Genomic DNA, 22,368 nt, shown 5'->3' on the forward strand with positions numbered 1-22,368 from the left:
GGACAGTGACACAGTTTTAAAGGCCTGTATTTCCTACAAGGTTCATTACATTATGGATGTGCATAGTGTGGACTGCCAGAAAGGGATGTGCAGATGCACAATGGTTAAAAGGGATTGGCGATCCGATTGTTATTTTCTTTGCTTTTTTTTCTGAATAATTTTTTCTGCAATGATGCAAATTCGGATATAACACTATTATTGCTTCGCTTCTGTTTCCTCATCTTATTTAATTTTACATGGTAAAAGACATTGTGACTAAGACGTTTATTATCTGAGTAATGTTAGACGTTTCTATAATGCACCCAGCATCTCCTAGGCGTATATGGTAACTGAAGCTACGGTATTTCAGTAACCGAATGACAATGTCATTAGGGGTTTTGTCACGAGCACGTTTTGTTTGTAAGCTAATATAATAATCGGCCTATTTCTTACACGCTTAACTTCTTTTTATAGCCTACGTTTGTAGCCTATGTGTTTATAAAGGTAATATAACAGAGACAGGCGCACATCCAAAGTGTTTAGTGCAGGTGCGGTAAAAAAGAAGAATGGAACGCTAGAAAGTAATACCTCCACATTGCTGTTAAGTGAGAAAGACAACAGTTTTTCTTGTTTTCTTATTCAAAATGGAACAAATGAAGTACATTTATAGCCTACGTGTATTTTGAGTTTGGCCTTATAACGTTGGTGATAATACGTGAAAACATTTTTCACAGTTTTTTTTCACACAGTAACTGGAGTGGAAGAAGTATTATTTTTCATGAACCTCGCATTGACGCAACCCGGGATTTTACATGGTTGAATTTGCAGTGGTGCAGCCACTGGTGCTTAAAGGGGCTTGTCCCTGGTTAAATAACGAACCATATGGCGTACCCCCCACCCAACAGAGATAAATATTTTTTGATAAAGATCATTGATCCCTGAGAGCCATATTCGGCCGATATATAAACACAGAGGCGATCGCCCAACCCTATTGCCTGCTTTAATTTGAGGGTATTCATTCATTCATTCATTATCCTAACCCGCTTATCCTGAACAGGGTCACAGGGGGGCTGGAGTCTATCCCAGCATACATTGGGCGAAAGGCAGGAATACACCCTGGACAGGTCGCCAGTCCACCGCAGGGCACACACACCATTCACTCACCCACTCATGCCTATGGGCAATTTAGACTCTCCAATCAGCCTAACGGATTCGAACCCAGGACCTCCTTGCTGTGAGGCGGCGGTGCTACCCACTGCACCATCCGTGCACTGTCGAAATACAGGCCTCGCTGTGAAACTGTATAAGTGACACTGAATGTAATCCACAGTCAGATTTTCTCAATAGTTGATGGCTCAAGCAGAAAACTTATGTACTGTATTTTATTTTCATTTTTATTAGCTGTTCCTGTAAGGTTACCACTTAGAGTGATGCATTGCATTAATATGCGCCTGTGTTTGGGAAAGGGGTTGTTCGTATTGGCTGTTTATAAAACAGATGTAATGGAATGGCTATTGATTCGGTGAGCGCTTGGTAAGTGCTTTCCCTTGGATACATTTTCAATAACTCGAAAATTTCATTTCCTTGAAAACAAATTTAAAAGCTCGTGTAGCAATGCGTTTTAAATTATGACTGAAATGTAAACTGCCAGTCGAGCCGCTGGTGTTCTTTGAAATTCTCCATGATAGTCAGTGCTTAAATACCCCTTTTAATGTGAAGTTAATCAATATTTGATTTATTCCTCAAGACAAGAGGTTTTACTAGTTCACCCTTGTGTGTATGCATTTCTGTTTGTGCATGAGTGCGTGCGTGTGTGTGTGTTTGTGTGTGAGCTTGTGTGTGTGTGTGTGTGTGTGTGTGCGAGGATGCATGCGTGTGTCTGTGTGAGCTTGTATGTGTGGGAGCTCATGCGTGTGTGGTGTGTGTGTGTGTGTCTGCGTGCGTCTGTGTGTGAGCTTGTGTGTGTGTGAGCTTGTGTGTGCATGTCTGTGTATGTCAGCGAGCTTGTGTGTGTGTGAGCTCATGGGTGTGCGTGCGTGCTTTGGTGCATTTACCAGCAGTAGTCAATCATTCATGTGATGTTTACATGGAGACCAGCACACACATGAGCTGTATTACTCTGGAGGGGTCATAAATTCCACTTGACCTTCATAGAACATAGTATTGAGGGAAAGCGCTGGCAGTAGTCCAGTAACATTAGTTCATATGTGTGGGTTTGCAGAGTAGGAGTATTCTGTAGTCTATTGTCTCTACAGCAGCATCTGTATCAGAGCACAGTTAATGAGAACAGAACCCCATAAGTCCATGTTTTCTAGTGGGGTTTGAGCTGTTTACCGCGGTGAGGAGGGACTGTCGCCAGGAGAGTCTCTGACTGCTACATGCTCGGCCTTAGACACTGTGTCTGTGGGTTAGCAGAGGGGCAGCTGGATTGAACCAGGGCATCCAAACTCATGCCTATTCTGTGTTAGTTTCCCGGAAGTCTCTGCGTTAACACGTCTTTAAATACAAATGGCATGTTGTCAGACTGCTGTGGTATGTTTGCCGTACATTCAAAACCGTGCTTAGGGTTTTTCCGTCTTTGTACATTTTGATGATGTTTTCTCTGCATCTTCCATTTGTTTTCCATTTTGATTTATAATTTGTGATGTTCCTCTCTCTGTCTGTGTTTCTCTCCATGTGAAGATTCTGTGACTCAGACTCCGCCCAAAGCGGCCAAAGCACGGCGCTTTCTCCTCCCTTTCGTCTTCTGTTCCCATGATTCTCCACCCACGGGTACCGCCAGTCAGCCTGCAGTGTGTCCCACTAACACGGCCTGACCCCGGCCTGACCCAAACCTGACCCCGGCCTGACCCAAACCTGACCCCGGCCTGACCCCGGCCTGACCCAAACCTGACCTCGGTCTGACCCAAACCTGACCCAAACCTGACCTCGGCCTGACCCCGGCCTGACCCAAACCTGACCCAAACCTGACCCAAACCTGACCCCGGCCTGACCAAAACCAGACCCAAACCTGACCCTGGCCTGTCCCCCTGTTTCTGACCCTCATGCACAGGTTTCCTCTGTGTAAACTGTCCTTTAGGGACACTTTTAAATGACCGACTAATACTCACTAATGTAAACGAGTGTTCCTCTCTCATTGTGTTTGCCAATGGAAATGGTTCCCTCCCAAACTTTGAGTGCTGTGTCCTCATGAAGGCATGAGTGGTTCTGTTCCCCTGTGAGGGATAAAGTGGGGGTTGAGTGGCTCTGTTCCTCTGTGAGGGGTAACATGGGGGTTGAGTGCTTCCCCGTCTCTGGTTCCACTCCTGGCCGGGTGATAACCGGGGTCTATAACCACAGCTCGGTTTGCAGTTTCACAGCGCATGGCTGCAGGCCTGTTCTCAAGTGCAAACTGACACGAGGCTGTAACCTTTTATTGCACTGTTCTGAAGAAGTGGTGTGCTGTGTTTTTGTATGTATTTATTCATTCAGCTATTTTTATTTAGCCACGTTGGCGTACCTTCACCCCCCTGAACGCTCCATATTGCAGAAGCATGAGGGATTTAGCTGGGACAGCTAATACTAACGCCTCAAACTCACCTGGGTTTTTTGGTTAAGGGGCACAGGGGTGTCGGGCACCTGGAGAAGGTTCCGGCTTGCACCGTCCGGGGCTGTCGTTTCCTGACTCAAACCAAATGAAACAGAAATAGCGTAACAAGATAGCGACAATTAAATTAGACCTCTTTTGCCCAGAATAGGCACTTAACCTGACTGTTAATGTTATTTAAGCCAGTGGCGCAAATCAATAAAGCTCGTTCTTCAGGGAAAGAGAAATGTCTTGTTTAGCAGCCAAGCTCCTTCAGTATACAGGCCAGAGCCACTGTAGCAGTGCTGTTTGTCATTCCACAAATAGGCCACATCCGTTCTCTCTTTAGTAATGTTGCAGTCATGCTGCTATTGCTGACACAAAAATCACTATGTAATGATGCTATGATAGACATGAAGAATCTATATTTTTTATTATTCTTTTCATGATTACAGGTCTAATGCCAAAGCATGTCTGCTTGCACATTTCAGCTCTCTGTTTGACAGAGATTAGTCCATTTCAGAACCCTAAAAATGTTTGTGCTTAGTTTGTTTTTATGTTTAAAAGGTACTGTTTGACATCTTCTGAATTCATAATTCAAATAATATTAGCTCAATGCTGTTCTCTTGATTATTATTATAGTTGGTTGATTCAGTGAATGTTCAGCAGGTTGTGAAGCATGCAAAAGTGTACTTAAAAAAAGAAAAACATTCATCTTACTGTTTTTTCATTTTTCTAATTTTGCTTTAGTAAAATAAAACCTTTCAAAACTGAGTTAGGCAGTGACATCATCAACTAGCAGCCTCTTTTCATGGTCAGGTGACTCTTTCCTCAGAGCTGATGATGTATTGCATCCTAGTCTGTCTTTCTCTTAACTTCCAACATGCCATAAACTGAAATGACCCCTCTGAGCCCCGCTGGCAGGAGTGTGCACAGTGCACATTCAAATTCAATCAGGCTGATGGCATTCCATTCATAGCAGTTTCATTGTGGAAGCATGTTTAATACATTCTGATGTTTTAGGAGTTTTTTTTTAATACCAAAAAAGGGCTTGTTTAGGAAATGTCCAGGAAAACCCCTTGTTCAGCCGGAGGTCAGGGGGGTCATTGTGACCATTACGTTCATGGGAAATGATACGATTCTCATATGGTAACTTCTTTTTTTTCTCTCTCTCCATCTTCCTCTTCCTTTTCTGCCCTCCTCTCTGCATGCAACCTGGATCTGCAGAGGAAATTAGTGGGGACGGTAAAGTTCTGCTTTTCAAATTCCATTTCACCCTTCAGCACCTGCTATTAACACTCCGGAACATTCTGTGGTGTCTTTTTCGATTGGTGTGGTTGCTTAATGCAGAATCGATCCTTTTTAGGGTTTTACGTGCGTATTTACAGTCCATGAATTTTGCTTGCTGTTAGAATCCACTAATGTTTTGTGCTGGCTAGTTTACAAGAGTAAGAGTTAGCACTTTTTACACAAAAACAACAAGTCAGAACTGCTGTATTTTGGGAAGAGTCAGGCAAGCAGCAGTGGTTTTTCGACTTGGAGTCTTTCTCAGGCAAACAACCGATGCCAAAGAAACCAAAAATCAGCTTCAGTTTCTGAATCAAATTCTTTACTTCACACCACACACTGAAGCTGATAATATCCCTCGAATAGACTCCACTGATTAAAGTCTATGTAAAAAAATATATTCTACTTTTGCACAGAATCATCAAAATAAATAAATAAATGCTTCTTTAAGATTGATGCATTATATTGATTATGCATAACTTGAGGCTTATATGCCTGCAGGTCTCCAGTGTCTCTTGCAACAAATATGCGATAATTAATATGCATTGGTCAGTTTCCGTTTCTCAGACCTATGCCCTGAGTGCAGTTAAATGATTCTCACACATTCTGGGTCTCCCGCCAGGCTGATATTCGCTTATCTCCTTCAGTGCACTCTTAAAGCAGTCTCTCCAGCCAGAAAAAGCATTGGAAGGTCCTCAGCGACCTGACTGCGGCCACTGTTCGTTTTCTACCCCTTTCCCAAAAAGCAGCTGGGAGCAGACACGGTGCCTCTGAGTTAACTGATGACTTAATCTGTTTTCCTGGAGATGAGGGAGAGAGAGAGAGAGCGGAAAAAAAGCTCCATCCTTCCTCTCCACATCTCTGGCTCACTCGCACTCTACTCGCCCCCCCCTCTCCCCCCCCCCCCCCCGAAACGCCACAAAGAGGCCGCCTCGCACCGATTGGCCAGCCAGGCCCGTAACAGTGCGCGGGGGCGGGAGGGAGGGCCCAGCGCGCATCTGTTTCACGCGCGTCTCTCAGACCGCGTCTCTCAGACCGCCCCTCTCCAGCGGTTGTTTGCCTAAGAGAGCAGCGTCTGACTCACACTTATTTTCAGCTGGGTTGAGTTTGTTGCGTGGAAGGGTACGTTCCGTCTGCTCTGACCCTGTGCGCGCGAGCGGAGAGGCTCAGCGGCCGCGGCTCATGCCAGACTCTCCGGGCGCTCACCAAACCTGTTGTGTTTTCACAGAGACCGACGACTATGCGGAAATCATAGACGAGGAGGACACCTACACCATGCCTTCCAGTGAGTACAACTCGCCAGGTCAGACACACACGCACGCATGCACACTCACACACACACACACACACACACACACACACACACTACACCATGCCTTCCAGTGAGTACAACTCGCCGGGTCAGACACACACGCACGCATGCACACTCACACACACACACACACACACACACACTACACCATGCCTTCCAGTGAGTACAACTCGCCGGGTCAGACACACACGCACGCATGCACACTCACACACACACACACACACACACACACACACACTACACCATGCCTTCCAGTGAGTACAACTCGCCAGGTCAGACACACACGCACACTCACACACACACACACACACACACACACTACACCATGCCTTCCAGTGAGTACAACTCGCCAGGTCAGACACACACGCACGCATGCACACTCACTCACACACACACACACACACACACACACACACACACACACACTACACCATGCCTTCCAGTGAGTACAACTCGCCAGGTCAGACACACACACACACAGAGACACACACACACACTCCACCATGCCTTCCAGTGAGTACCGCATGCCAGGTCAGGAAGAGGAGTGGTGATGTTGGGTAGCACATGCATACATGCACACACACACACACACACACAAACACACACACACACATTCTGCAGAAGTAGTTTGCAGGCCGGATTTTTCTGAGACCAGATGGTCTTCCTCCATCCAACTTTCTCGTAACTTGGCTCGAGTGCCAACCCTTAACCTACTTTTGTGTTTTTTTTTTTTTCCTTTTAGAAACTGTCTCCCGCTAGTTTTATTTGCTCCTGCAGACACTGCCGATCTTTTTATATTTACTCCTAAACTGCCAGCAAGTCAATTATGGAAATGTTACTCTTTGGGAGTGTGTTATGTACATTTACAATAACTGTAGCTACAGTTGTTTGTCTTTTGTTACACTACACCATGCTCTGCTTTTTTACATGCTTGTAATGTATTGTCATTCTGCATTCTAATCCCTGTGATATGCTTACCTCTCATTGGCTGTAATGTTCCATTCTTCTGAGGTGGCCGTAGTGCAGATGTAGAATTTGTTCCAAATATTTCACACTAGTGCAAACAAACAGCTGTAATCCAGCAGTAATCTGAGGAAGTCATGAAGACAGAGGTCCTATGGGAGACAGTCATGGGGGTATTGGTCCAGACCAGCTGACTGTGTGCATGACTATGAATGGGAACCTCTGTCAGACGGAACTAGTCCTTTTTTTAGTTTACGGTCTACACACACATGCATTCACTTCCACACTCCGTGTACACAACCTCACATAAACCTACCTCGAGTTTAGCACACACATACTATCAGCAATGCACTCTTATGTATCTACACATTCAGAGATACAAACTTGTGCACATACCTAGCCAAAGCAAGGCCTCATTTATCAGTATCCTAAATCCTTGTGTAGATTTATGTGCAATCAGAAACAAATTCCTCCGGATTTATCAAACACGCGTATCCACGTGTGTATGTGGATAAATACCAAAAGCATTAATCGAAAGCATGTTACATAATTTGTAATTAGCATAAATTGATGACCCTAAAATGCCATATAAGCTATCCATCATTGCAGGCTATTTAAAGAGATAGCTGAAAAAAGGCAAAAGAAAAAATCTTCTCTGAAGCAGAGATTTAAATTCTGTTAATGGAAGTACAAGCCAAAAACATATTTTATTCTGTCGAGTAAGCAGTGGATTGTCAGAGCTGGGGAAGACTGAAGGCTGGCAAGATATAGCCTAGCTCTGCCTCAAGTTCCACACATTATGGAACAGGTAAAACGAAAATGGTTTGACATTAGCCAAAAATGAAAACTCGTACACAAATTAAGCCACAGGGGAAGGTCAGAGTTTGGCCTAGTTGTGTACACTGGAGGAATGCATTGGCCAAATTTTAAGAGATATATATCACTATCTGGAATCCCCCTGGAATTATATGTATTGAATTGGCTTATTTATTAAAATAATTTTGGCACTCAAAATAATATCTGAAAAATAAAAGCACAAAACCAGCTTTACCACAAACACAGTACTAATAGTTTAGAGAACTTGTGAAATCCGTTCGGACTCTGCTAACAAACTGACGTACGAACACTTTAATAAATCCCACATTGTTTGTTTAAATGCATTTTCGGCACCTGTTCGACACACTTTGATAAATGAGGCCCAGTATGTGTATATGTGTATATCGAATGATAGCCACACAGCACTAGATGAACTAGTTCTGGCCACCTCACTTGTTTCTGAAAGGGAAGGATGGACTTGTGCTTATGTGGTAAATTTTTCTCACCGATGGCTCATTCCCTCTGCGAAACTCCCCTGTTCCCTGCCATCAGTCACACTGTCTGTGTATTCAGATCTGATGTGTTTTAAAAGACAGCTTTTTTGGTCTCTCTCTACTTTTAACTGCGCTACAGAAAGCTATGGATTAGATGAAGGTAATTCAGTTTCTCTCTCTTCTTGTCTTTCAGTCCATTGGTTTGCTCATTGCTTGTCATTGTGTGGGTGTGTGATAGTCCGTTATGTTTATTCTGTATATCCTTTCATCTGCTTGTTACACTTCATATTTGTGTGGGTGTGTGTGTGATTTTTCAGAATATGGTTTTCCACTTGCTAAGAGTTGCTCTTTAAATTTGAATTGACTGGTAATGCATTGGGCTGAAGTCAATCAAACTTTGCCCTTAACTATTAAAAAATGGAATGAAAATGTTCTTCTTCACAAACGGTCTATGGCAGGGATACTCAAACCTGACCCTCAAGACCAGTGGTACAGCTATTTTTCATTCTTCCTCTCTAATCAGGACTGATTTAAACCTCAGACTCCAGCTGAGTTAAGTCTCTGGCCAATCCATTAACTAGAATAGGAAGCAGTACTACTGGCTTTGAGGGAACAGATTTGAGCATCCCTGGTCTATGAGTTCAGCAAAATTATTTAAATAATACTGATGACAAATAATTATATTTCTATTTATAAAAGAAGAAATTGAATTTATTTTTAAGCCAAGTAAAATTGTGATGGGATCCAGGCCATTGCATAGATGGTTGAGTAAACAAGGCCGGGAATAAATCCGCTGATTGAAGTGTATTTATACGTGAAGTTTATAGTGTGTGCTAGCGAACCCGCCACCACTGTGAAGAAGACTAACGAGTGTGATGTGACTCCTTTCGATTTAAAGACCATAGCTGTGAGCGCGGCTCGCAGAGGGAGTTTGAAGAGGAGAGCTTTTCATTGGTCCACTGTGAGCCATGTTAGCATTCCTCCGCTCAGCAGACACACTTCCATACCGGGGGCCAGATTTACTAAGAAGGCTGTCACAACGCAAAGACATTCGTTCTATCGCAGATACCGACACATTAACGGCGGACACATAAATAATAATAAATGAAACGCCCTCATTCACAATTTTGCGGTAGGAAACACCCATAAAACGAAAACGAAACGAAAGAAATATGGCATGCTTACACATGGTGCTCAGAAGTGGGTATGGAGCTACCACAAGAGGAAATATAGATAAATATGGTCAATGGGGTGTAGCTGCTTCACGCCATATTACAGAATAGGAAATCGCATACAAAATTAAATCTTACAGGTATAAAAAATAAACAGCCTATAGATGTCAAGAAAAGATAGCATGATGTTCGGCAGCCTGCAAAAAATAACTTTACTAGGGAAATGGACGTAGGTGGTGGTCCAACTAAGGAAAGAATATTAACAGCAGGTGGAAAAATCCCTGCAAAACATTGTGGGGGTTGTCAAACATATGCAGAACAGTTGTTTAAATTCACAACTGCGTTTTAATACTAACTGCTTGCTGACTTCAATAGAAGTATTGCGTGCTTCCGAAGATGATTTCGTATTATGTCTGGAAATACATTAGAAGAGAGATTAGAAACAGGTGTGAAACCAAATTAAATCCTGATTGTAAATCAGACGGAATACTTAACTTGCCTAATTTAAATAATGTTCACCCTGTTTTATGCCTTCGCTCTGCATGAACATATGCATGAACAGAACATATTTATTTGACCCATTGTGCCTGTTTAGTAAATCTCACGTAGATATTGCAACCTTATAGCAGAAAATAATATCTACTGAAAAGGAGTCACAATCCTTCAGTAAATCTGGCCCCTGGTGTCCTGTGCATGCCTGGCAGGGTGATGCATGGAAAAATTGCAGTGCTTTTGAAACCCTGAAAGAACAACTGTTTACTTTTCTCTGCATAAATCAGGAGAAATTACATTCGCTGTTTAAAATGCGCCACACCAAATATGGTAAAGTTGATCTGCATGTGCATTTGAAGTTTGGGAAATGTCTTTAAAAAAAAAAAACACTAGCAACAAAAATATAAATCTATCAGGAGACTGATCTGATTTAGCCCTGTTTGAGTTTACTGACCAGATTTTTTTAATACATTTTATAAAAAGAGCAAAAAGATATTAATTTGCTGTACATACAGTGGCTTCAGAAAGTATTCAGACCCCTTCACTTTTAATTGTAATGGATAAAACTCATAACGACAAAGTAAAAACATATTTTGTGCAAAAACGTGAAGGTGTCTGAATACTTTCTGAAGCCAACATTGCCCACCTGCAGCTTGCATTGGTTTGACATGTCATCTTGAGGTCGTGGGACACATTAGGAGCTTTTAATCTAGTCCATAGGTGATAGCGGCTCTCATTACTAAACATCATGCAGAAAAGGTTTCATTAACTCTGTGCTACTCCGTGCCCTCTGTCAGGGCGTTAGCGGCTAATGCTTCTCCATCTGTCCCCCCAGCCCGAGATTACGAGATCCAGCGGGATCGGATCGAGCTGGGCCGCTGCATCGGAGAGGGGCAGTTTGGGGACGTCCACCAGGGGGTATACATGAGCCCGGTATGTACCATTCAGTTTTAAGATGAAAGTACCAACATTAAAAATAGAAACCCCCTAATCCAGGTAATCTGTAACACTGTTGTGTGCCATAGGCTACTTCTCGCAGTGCCAATATATCAAAGGGAAAGGATTAGGAGCTCACAAAAACACATTGATCAGTCAGATTTTGTCTGCATGCCTTCTGACAAGACATCCCTTTGTTCAGTATGATATGTTATTGCAAGGCATTTAAGGATAAGGCAATGTTATTTCATATCCTCCACTTCTGCTTGGTTGTAGATTTTCAATTCTTAGATCTTTTTACTGGGATCATTTGTTTAGCAGATGCTTACGTTGAACACGAAATGCACCCCTGGGGAGTGGAACTCAAGTCAGCTTAAGTCTGGTCTCCTAACCTCTCCATGAGCCTGCTGTACTTTCCAAGCCTAATAATCAAACAGGCCATGTGCGATCGCAAATATGTGATTAGAATGTTATTAACTGAACTTTCTAATGCTGATGGAACACATTGCATTACATGAATGGCATTTTGCAGACGCTCTTATCCAGAGCGACGTACAGTTGATTAGACTAAGCAGGAGACGATCCTCCCCTGGAGCAATGTAGGGTTAAGTCCTTGCTCAAGGGCCGACTGTGCCCTTCAGCAAGGCTACCCCGGGGATCGAACCCCCGACCTTGCATGTCCCAGTCATGTACCTTAACCACTACGCTACAGGCCGCCCATACAATCACTACCGGGTTAAACATTGCAGAACACCTATTATTCAGAGGTCTGACCGGCACGTCTCTGTCCGCAGGAAAACCCCTCTCTCTCTGTGGCAATCAAGACGTGTAAGAACTGCACCTCCGACAGCGTTCGAGAAAAGTTCCTGCAGGAAGCCTGTGAGTTGTAATTACGCCTGGGTGGGTTGGGCACTCAACGCAGAGTGGTGCGGATGATAGACGTGTCCATCCTAGCAGTGCCAAATTAGCAAAGAGAGAGAGTTAGCACGCTGCTCAGCTGTACACTCTCGAACTGAGGCTCTCCTAGCATCAGCAGCACACAAAGAGTTTTCCCTCACAAAATGCATAAAGTACTTTTGAAGGTGAAGTAGAACTCAATGTCCTCTGCAGTATCATCAGAGACCCCTCTTCCTTGAGGTGGGCCCAGCTGTCAGACATGTGTACTTATTCAGCTGGAGTAATGTGTGGAGGTTGTTCTGTACAATGGAAACAGTGAGGACACACACACGCGCAGACACACACGTTCGCTTTCTCTCACACAGACTGGCTCCGCTTCCACTCCTGAGGAAATGCACACAGGAACTCCTCCTCTCCAGAAGTCCTAGTTACCCAGCAGAACTTTGTGTATCGTGTGTTAGAACTGCAGCATCAGACGCACAGTTGTGGAACGCAGTGCACATGTTGAATGTAATTCAAAGCAGGGCGAGACAACCAGACTTCCCGAATCATGTACACTGAACTTGAGCACACAGCCCTGTTTTTAAAAAGAATCTGCTGTTAAGCCTATCGATCAAGAAGCCCTGGAATAACATTCATGAGATAGATGGACGTATGGATCGATAGTTGGATATATACTGTATATCGTTGTATTTATATAGCGCATTTCTCACACTCAAAGCACTTTTAAAGTGATGAGGGGGAAACTGGCCTCACCCACCACCCACCTGGGTGATGCACGGCAGCCATTTTGCACCCAAACTCACCACACCACAGCTTGGGTGGAGAGTGAGAGGACATTGTTTTAGCCCGTTGAATCAGGGGATGATTATGAAGCTGTAAACCTGCAATAGAGCCAGGTGCTTGTGGTGTAAACCCTGGTGGGGTACTGACAGCCTGCCCTTGCCTTGCAGTGACCATGCGGCAGTTTGACCACCCCCACATTGTCAAGCTGATCGGCGTGATCACAGAGAACCCCGTGTGGATCATTATGGAGCTCTGCACACTCGGGGAGGTGAGCCACCACCGGGGTCACAGTTTGTTTGCAGTGGCTTCCGCCTTTTATTCAGAGTCCCCTATGAACACTTTACTGTTATGGATGCTTTACTTTTCATAGATGGTTACCTATTTCTTTGTTAAACGTAGAAACTAGATACAAATGTCCATGTCCGTGGTTTGAAACTATTTACTATTAAGGATACATATTTTTTACTCTGTATGTATTGCAAAAAGGTCTTCCTTTAAATTAATCTTACTTTACCGTAAATGTTTAAAATAAAATAAAAAACCCACTGAAGATACAACTAAATTGGAATGAACTTTAATCCATTTGCTAACTTGTGAAATTAATTGATTAGTGAATTATTAATGGATGAATCAGTTATTACAGACCAAGTTTTGGACATTAGTAAAAGTTTTGAATAAAAGAGGGCAGAAGGAGTGGAAATGTGTCTATCTGCTGTAGCCGCTAGTTTTAAATCAGGGGAATGCTGATTTCATACACTGTGGGAACAAGTGACACCTGGTGGTAGTACTGTTTATTTAATTTTTGAACAAAATAAGTCCTTCCTTTGCAGAATAGCAATACTCTCATTTGTTGGTATCTTTAAACTGTGTTTATTTATCATTTCTATCATTTTTTTAATGTATTTAATTATCTATTTATCGTTAATAACATTTTTTATTTATAGCTTCTTTTCAGACTAAAACCACTTAGCCTTAGTAAATATAAAAAAAAGAAAAAACATTCCAAACAATGATACATCATAATCAGCACTGGCACTGTAGTACACAAGGAAAGGAAAACATCTTGTGATCTAGAACTTCCCCTTTAAAACATGTCTTTTCAGCTGATTTGTACTGTATTTGTTTCTTCAAACGGATACTATTTCTCCCACAGCTGCGGTCGTTCTTACAAGTAAGGAAGTACAATCTGGACCTGGCGTCGCTCATCCTTTATGCCTACCAGTTAAGCACAGCCCTGGCCTACCTAGAGAGCAAGCGCTTTGTACACAGGTAAGAAAGGCCAACCCGTAACAGCAGTCAGGTCAGACTGGGTACCAGGTTCTCTGAGAAACCAAAACATCTAGTTTAATTAAGGACTTAGGTAACTGTATTAAAAATATATATATATTGAACTAGGACGTTCTCTGCAGATACATAGCCATATAATTAATCATGTAAGGTATTACTAAAAAAATAAAAAATAAAAGTTTCTGAGGGAGGCCTTTATCAGCCTTGGTGTTTGAATGACCTAAATCTTATTATAAATGTAATTTCTCCCTGCAGGGACATAGCAGCGAGGAACGTCCTGGTGTCCACCACAGACTGCGTGAAGCTGGGGGACTTTGGCCTGTCGCGATACATGGAGGACAGCTCCTACTACAAAGGTATCCGTCTACATCTACCCATAGAAGCACCATTGCTCCTCTTGTTTTGACAGTTCTGTTTCCATGTGTGTGATATACACTGGTTGTGAACATGCACTGTTTGTTATACATATCTGTTTTAATGCAACGGTACCTAATTAATTGCTTATTGATTGGTTAAAGAGTCCACACACCTTGTTTCCTTGGCCTAAATTGGTCGTTAGTTGAAAAGAAGAGAGTTCAATTACCTGATTTAACTTGGACACATTGATCTGACTGAGCTGTTTGTACCATCTGTTGGTTACTTTAGGTATGGCACACAACCATCAGATTCACAAGGGCTGTCAAACTCCAATTTATGTTATTTATCTTGTACACATTTAATGTCATGAAACCTATTTTACAAAATCAAAAATAGGCTTGGAGGCTAGAGCAACACCTTGAACTCTTCGTCATGTTCCTCTAACCATTCCTGAACAATTTGTACAGTGTGGCAGTGCGCCATTCTTGAGAGATAATCAACGTTGTTCGCTTCGTCTGTGATGTAATGTTTTGGCCCGTCGGTGATTTTCACACGGTTAGGACTTTGACACTGCGCCATCCTGTCTTTCCCAGCTTCCAAAGGCAAACTGCCCATAAAATGGATGGCCCCAGAATCGATTAACTTCCGACGCTTTACCTCAGCCAGCGACGTGTGGATGTTCGGTGAGTTCTGCCATTTCGCTGTGGAATCGCTGTGGAATTAACCGGAAACTGATCCTTCACTCTCGAAATGAGCATGGTGACTGCTTGTTTTACAGAGCGCTCCTTTACAGTCATGTTAATCGTTTTACTTGGAACTGACAGTGATATCTCCTGGCTGCTCCCAGCTGTGGAATAAGATGGGCTTGTTTGAGCTGAATATGCACTCGCCTGAATGCTGCCCCTAGAATAGCGCAGACAGAAAATCGAGCGTGTTATTATGTTGGCAGTTTTTATTGCCTGTTCAATGGAACGTGTATCTCTTGTCTATCTTCATCTGTCAGGAAAGATACGGGAGCTTTGCCGTTTTAAGACAGGAAGTTAATTTGAGTTCCAGTGTCATAGAAAGGTACACAGTAGTTGATTGTATGATTGGTGTTAACAGTTCTACTAGTTTTGATGGCTTCTTATCAAGCACTTTGAAAATGTTTGTATCATAAAAATAAAAAAATAAAAAAATAAAAATGAATTTGGTATCAGTAGATATAGACAAATGCCCTACACACCCAATTTGGGTCCCAAACCACAGTCAGAGAACCACTGTCATGCGCTATTGAGGCATAAGTGAGGTGGCACAGATTGTGAATGAGATGATGCGTGGTACATGGTGCATGCTCACACAGCACACGCTAACGTTACAGGCGTGTGCATGTGGGAGATCCTCATGTACGGGGTGAAGCCCTTCCAGGGCGTGAAGAACAACGACGTCATCGGCCGGATCGAGAACGGCGAGCGGCTGGCCATGCCGCAGAACTGCCCGCCCACCCTCTACAGCCTGATGACCAAGTGCTGGGCCTACGACCCCAGCAAGAGGCCGCGCTTCACCGAGCTCAAGACCCAGCTCAGGTGAGGCCCCTCAGCCGCGCCCGTCTGTCCTCCGGCCCCAGGGGTGGTTACCCAATCCACAGCTCAGAAATCCCGGGACTTTTGGGTGTGAATTTGGGCGGAGCGCTGAAGGGGCATTTTCAACGCGGCCCGATTGAAAGAAATGAATTTTATTAATTTCGTTGTTAAGAGCAATGACTCTTCTCTCTATTGTGCGTGTCCTCATTTTCTTCAAGAAAGATGTGAAATCAGGTATTAGCCACTTGTTGGAGAGGGGTCCTCTGTTTCTCCATTAGATGGTGCTGTGTTACACCCACAAATTGGCCCAATGAGAGACTGGAATTACGGTATGTGTTAGAGGATACAGGGATAGAGCCGAGACCAGGGAGTAGATCCTCCTCGGAGATGGATCTCTTCAATTTAAACAATGTTCAGATGCATTCAGCATCCTGGCGGCCATTTTGAGCAGGTTCAGGTCCTCGCCCACAAGCCGTCGTGACGTGAAGGCAGGTTGCGTCTTTGACCAGTCTTCCTCAGAACTCCTTGCAAGTTAAAACATAGCATTTTTCCAGTCTATTTTTCCTACAGCTGAGATGACCTCATCTACAGTTAGTCACGACCCCACCGGTCTGAGGAACATCCTGTATGTGAATGACTTCATCTTTGCCATGGTTGCGGAAAGCAGACAGCTGAGATCGGGAGATCCCCGTCGATCAGTTATTGAGACTCATCGTAACCCAGCGGCAGCGGAACTGATATTCCTGTCTGCGCGGTGCTGTAGTGATCTCTCACTCTGAGTCTGCGGTGTGTGAGGAACAGTGAAGTGATTTATCGCGCTGTTGTTGAGTATGAGTCATGACTCCTGATGCTTTCCTGTAATTCACCCTCTCTCCGCTACGCTCTCCAGGCTGGTAGTGGCTGTTGTTCTTGGTAACCGTGTAAATATTTTGAACTTTTATGCTATTTATATTTAATTAAGGCCATAAAAGGATATGGATTCCAGACTTTTCGACTGAAGGTTTAATTTCTATAATAATAAAAATCTATTAGGATCTTTAATGGACCGGCTACTGGTAGGAAATACAATTGTGCGTTTGTGTGTTTTGTTTGTTTTCCTGTGTGCAGTGATTTAGAATTAGATTTGGTTATCATTTGTATGTGCATTTTTCAATACTTTTTAGAGAATGTTTTTACAGTTACTTGTTACTTGATTTCAGTTGGTTAGCTTCCCATGACAAATCTGTCTTATACACACTCCTTATATCATTTTGATTCACTTTGTTATCACTGATACTTTGATGTGTGTGGTATGTTTTTTGGAGACTCAGTAAGGTTGGTGACTGTAGCTCAGTCAGTGACAGGAGCATGCCTGTTCTGTGTGGCCCTAAATTTAGCTGTTAACATTTGAAAATCTGTGGTTTCTGCAGTTAAAGTAGAATTTTAAGTGTGCAACAACTGACTCATTTACTATGAGTTCACCACAGAGTTTTTCCCAGTTTGAAGGCTGTTTCCATTCCTCTGAGTTTTGTATTGTAATACCAGTTCCTCATACTGTGTATCCAGGTAATGGGCACAGGATTAGATGAGTGTACCTGTGGCTCTGTACAGATACCACTCCTGCGTGTGAATAGGCGCGGTGAGATTAGATTCACTTGAGGAGCCGTGTAAATACTCTTCATTTTATCCACACAGCTTATGCATTATGGGGAGCACTTCCAGCATGCGGAGTAGCATCTAAATACTTTTTTAAAGGTGTTTAGAATTCATCATTCATTTCACAGCCGTTGGGCCACAATTGGACGGTTACACGCCGGATTTGAATACACAAGCAGTTGGCGTTTGAATTCAACAGTCAAAATGCACACGGTGGGGGTGGGGGTGGGGGTGGGGGAATGGCCATGGCCATGGTGGGGGGATGGCCATGGCCCCCCCCATTCCAGCACAGGACGAGTGGTAGGGCCACCAGCTTCTTCTGCCGGCTGGAGGCTGATCACACCGAGGCCGAATCAGGCTTCTCACAGCCCGGGGCCCTGGAGGAAATACAGCCTTCATATCCTGAAGTTTATCCACCGGGAGTGAGCTCACACACAGCCTCCCCGGGTTATTTGCCCTGTTTGTGATTATGGTGGAGACAGCGTCGCCTGTCCTCACTACAGTCTGCAGTCTGTAAACAGAGGCACGCTGTACAGTCCTTCAGGGGAGCCCTCGTAAAGCCTCCTGTGTCTAGAAGAGAGATGATTAGGAAATGATTGAGTGGACCACAGTTGCAAAGGCAGCTTTGTGTCTCGCAGCTTTTCTGAAGTAAATTTAAAAAAGAAACGGTTTTGAGAGCTCTAGACACAACCTTGGCTGCAGCGTAATTCACACCTTTGCTGTGTTTATTGTGTATATTTAGCTCAGACTCTATGCACTTACCCTGACGATGCGGGAAATTCCAAATACTGCCACTCCTCCTCCGCCAACCCCAACATAATCCAGGCTACAAATGTGGGAAATTCCTCCCATGAAACTGGGTGTGGTCCGTGAGACAGCAGTAGTTGTCTGGTCATGTGACCCTGAGGCAGGGTCTGTGTCGGTGAAGATGAGCACCAATACAGCGCAGAGATAGGAGTGTACACCCCTCCCCTCCGCGCAGGTTACCTGAGGCGGGAACTGTGAGTCACAGTTTAGCAGAATTATCCCCCACACATGCCCACATATACACTCAGTGAGCACTTTTAGGTGTACTTATTTTTTTAGACTTATCAAGACTGCTGCTGTAGCCTGTCCACTTAGAGGTTTGACGTGTTGTGTTCAGAGATGCTCTTCTGCACTGTTGCTGTGCGTGGTTATTTGCGTTACTGTCACCTTCCTGCACTACTCTCAGACTGTCTTAAGAATCAAGTCTGTATGAGATGATGTATACAAAGGAAAAGTAGCTGAAAGCTGAGAGTTAAGCGGCTAATGGGTTAATTTGAGAGGAGGGTGGGATGAGGAAGAGCTCCATATCTTTGTGTCTTTATCGAGACTGCTGCCCCCTCCGCAGGCCTGTTCACATGCCACCAGATGGCCTGAAACAACCTCCTTAATTTAGCCCCTATGGTTTTATCAACTGGCCGGCCCTGTTTAAAGCCGCCAGGCTGCTTTCATCTGCTGGCCGGCTGCCAAGCGTAACAGCACGTGGAGTGTGTGTGTGTGGAGGGTGTGTGTTTGTGTGTGTGTGTGTGAGAAGTAGACCTGCCTCCCCCTCCCTCGCTGGCTCTGATAAAGGGTTCCTTTTACTGTGTGTCACGCTGTTGGCTGTCTGCGCGCTGTACGGTCAGGGCTACTGTCAGGGCTCTAGACGAGCTCAGCTACTGTCCGTGCCTGCCTGTCTTACGCTCTCTTATACACTCTCACACACTGTCTTTTACACACATACACTCAAACTCTGTTATGCACTCAATCTCTCACACACTCTCCCTTATGCACTCTCTCACACAAACTCTGTGTTATGCACTCAAATTCTCACACTCCCTTATTCACTCACACACACACACACACACACACACTGTTATGTACTTAATCTCTCACATTCGCTTATTCACTCTCTCACTCTTTAACACATGCTCTCTCTCTCTCTCTCTCTCACACACACAGACTATCTTACGCACTCTTTCTCTTTCTGTCACAGACATTCTGTCTTATGCACTCTCACACAGTTTCCACTCTCAGACACACTCTCCTTTAACGCATGCTCTCTCTCTCTCTCACACACACACACACACACACACTGACTTGGACATTCTCTTCCTCACTCTCTGTCTGTTACTCTCTCACATTTTCATGGGGAGCTCTCCACACAGGAGATGAGTTTTTCCTGCTGTAAGGTAATGGAGAGTTTGCAGTGTTATTTTTGCTGTTTGCCGTTTTAATTCAGTCTTTTCCTGTGTTTAAGGTTGTGGAAGTGTTTCACTGTTCCTATGGCTTGCTATTTGCCTGTATTTGCAGTGGTGGAAATGTGTTTTGGAAGCGTTTGATTTATTTTATTTGTTTGTACTGTGACTTATGGTACAGGACCTGGTGTTTATTTCTCAGAGTGGAGAAAAGGAATTTGGATGTTGATGCACCAGCAGCTGCACTTGCAGACTGTGTTGTTGGAGAGGTCTTGTATTGCGTATGTTTGATTGAGTACTTATGACTTTGAGGAGACTGGCTATTGTAGCAGTTTTCCACTCTTTCACTCGGTTTTCATGAACGTTTTTTGTGACGTGGCGTTAAGGCGATACTGAGAGTTGATTCCGTAAGCCGTTGCAGCTGGAGTTCTGGAGGGGGAGCTGGGAATGTCGTGCGGACATTTGTCGCTCAGACGCTTCTTTGTGTCAGCCGCGTCAGGAATAGCGATGCTTCCGGACATAGCCGCTGTGTCCTGAGAGTGTGTGGGCAGCGGAGTGGCAAATGAGGTGTTTCTTCTGTTAGGTCCTCCATGTTCGCTACGTCTCACTGCGCACACCCTGTCTTCGCCGTACGCAATGCTAACGCAAGCGTCTCCGCCAACCTCGCTTTTCGCTTTTTCCTCCTGGTGCCAAATCGATTGCGCTTCACGCTGCCGGCCATGGGGAACTTCATGCTTTGTCGTATTTCTGCATTAAAGAAGATGGAGTAGATGGGGACCGGAGAATTACAGGCAGCTCTGGAATGGACATGTTCCCAGACAGTTAAACCTAAAGGGACTGAAGAACGACTCACGCGATTCACAGAATTGGCATCTTTTTCCATGTCTAATGTATCAGACCTGGGTCAAATACATAATATTTTCAAATACTATTCCATGCTTTACTGAGCTGTCTGGTGTATTGGAACCGATGAAACACACTTGAAAAGTGCAAATCACACCTTTTGATACTCTTGGTTGCTTCAAGGCAAGATCAGTCAAGCACAGACGAGTATTTGAATCCATAATAATTTCAGTACATACGGTATTTGACCCAGGTCTGAACCACAGCCATCTCAAAAGTATGTTCTGACTTAAACCAAACAAACCTGGGAAATACCTTCTTTTCAAGCCTTTACAGAAAATCGCAGAAGTTATGTGGCAGCAGTGTTTTGGGTCGGTGAAGGAAGCTAATGTTTGGCAGGTCCCGGGTCCTGACTTCAGGCTACTCTGTTGTTTCTTCCTGACGGCAGCACCATACTGGAGGAGGAGAAGGCCCAGCAGGAAGAGCGCGTGCGTATGGAGATGAGGCGGCAGGTCACCGTGTCCTGGGACTCTGGGGGCTCTGACGAGGCCCCGCCCAAAGTAAGCCCCTCGCCTCCCATCCTGTCACGTGATCGTTTCCATGGTATCCCACAGCCTGCATGCCTTCTCCAGCCAACACAGCAGAGCAGCCTGCTCTGGTACTGTACACGCTGTTTGAAAGAACTACACGGCCCATAGTGCACCTGTAATCATTCTGAATCCACAGCTTTATTACAATACCAGCCTTGTTCAACTCATGGTGGTTGGTCAGTGGTTACGTACGGAGGACTACACTGCGTTTGTGTGCGTTGTTACAAACACCCCATTCAATAGGCTTTCCCTTTGGTCTGGACCAGTGTCCTGCTAGACAACTGGTTCAAGAGCCAGCAGGTCATGAACTGTGTCACACCTGACGTTCCAGGTGAAATGACTGCCCGTCTTAATGGCGTTTAGTTAAATATCTAATATCTGAGGAGGAAAAGCCAGCTGCTCCAACTGCTTTCAAAGACACTAACTGCCTTCACAAACTCTGAATTAAACCTTCCAAAAACAAATTATGCCAACTGCATTGGTTTTTATTCTGCAAAATCGCGATGGACCCAAACGTGTTACACACGCACCAGTTGCACGATTCTCTGCATCGTGTTTTTGCGCTGCTGTTACAGGCTGCACACGAGCTTAAAGTGCCTTACCTTTGACAGTGTTACCGGTAAGTGTGCCTTACCTTTGACAGTGTTAATGGTAAGTGTGCCTTACTGTTGACCGTGTTAATGGTAAGTGTGCCTTACTGTTGACCGTGTTAATGGTAAGTGTGCCTTATTCACCCAGGCTGCTTTGTGTCTGCTCACCATGGCGGTTCCAGACTGTTCTCTGCTGCTCTCTCACCTCCACCACTCTCGCCACTTGCCACGCTGCTCTAAGCTATTCTGGGCCTGCTGTCACACACAACGCTTACATGCAGACTGCAGCTACAGACCAACTCTGCCCACAGCCCCACCAAAGACAGGTGTCAGACCGGATAGGGTGTCGCACTCTGTGAACTGTGAGTCACTTTAGACCAGGGGTGTCAAACTCCAGTCCCGCAGTGTCTGCTGGTTTTTGGTGTGTTTCAGAGATACATTTCAAAGTCTTTCATTGGCTAAAGAGTCCACACACCATGTTCTCAAGGCCTTAATTGGCTGCTGATTGAAAGGAAACCACAAATACCAGCAGACACTGCAGCCCTCCAGGACTGGAGTTTGACACCCCCGCTTTAGACTATAACATTTACATTACCCAAGATGC

At 44.4% G+C, this 22,368-nt stretch overlaps 1 protein-coding gene across 7 annotated transcripts in view; it reads left to right on the forward strand.

Annotated features, from left to right (window-relative positions):
• LOC133136965 (focal adhesion kinase 1) overlaps nucleotides 1–22,368 on the forward strand; it is a 115,597-nt gene that overhangs the window by 75,581 nt on the left and 17,648 nt on the right. Inside the window, exons 15-27 of one of the 7 annotated variants that reach the window (XM_061254865.1) lie at nucleotides 2,662–2,751; nucleotides 4,772–4,789; nucleotides 6,060–6,116; nucleotides 8,556–8,576; nucleotides 9,315–9,377; nucleotides 10,916–11,013; nucleotides 11,811–11,895; nucleotides 12,867–12,967; nucleotides 13,853–13,968; nucleotides 14,242–14,342; nucleotides 14,937–15,026; nucleotides 15,704–15,908; nucleotides 21,033–21,144. In XM_061254865.1, coding sequence (XP_061110849.1) covers nucleotides 2,662–2,751; nucleotides 4,772–4,789; nucleotides 6,060–6,116; nucleotides 8,556–8,576; nucleotides 9,315–9,377; nucleotides 10,916–11,013; nucleotides 11,811–11,895; nucleotides 12,867–12,967; nucleotides 13,853–13,968; nucleotides 14,242–14,342; nucleotides 14,937–15,026; nucleotides 15,704–15,908; nucleotides 21,033–21,144 — 1,157 coding nt within the window. The remainder of the gene's footprint in view (nucleotides 1–2,661; nucleotides 2,752–4,771; nucleotides 4,790–6,059; nucleotides 6,117–8,555; nucleotides 8,577–9,314; nucleotides 9,378–10,915; nucleotides 11,014–11,810; nucleotides 11,896–12,866; nucleotides 12,968–13,852; nucleotides 13,969–14,241; nucleotides 14,343–14,936; nucleotides 15,027–15,703; nucleotides 15,909–21,032; nucleotides 21,145–22,368) is intronic. The other 6 variants (XM_061254866.1, XM_061254869.1, XM_061254867.1 and 3 more) reach the window with 6 other exon arrangements.

The sequence above is a fragment of the Conger conger genome, chromosome 9 (genome assembly GCF_963514075.1).
Source record: "Conger conger chromosome 9, fConCon1.1, whole genome shotgun sequence".
Classification (NCBI taxonomy): Eukaryota; Metazoa; Chordata; class Actinopteri; order Anguilliformes; family Congridae; genus Conger; species Conger conger.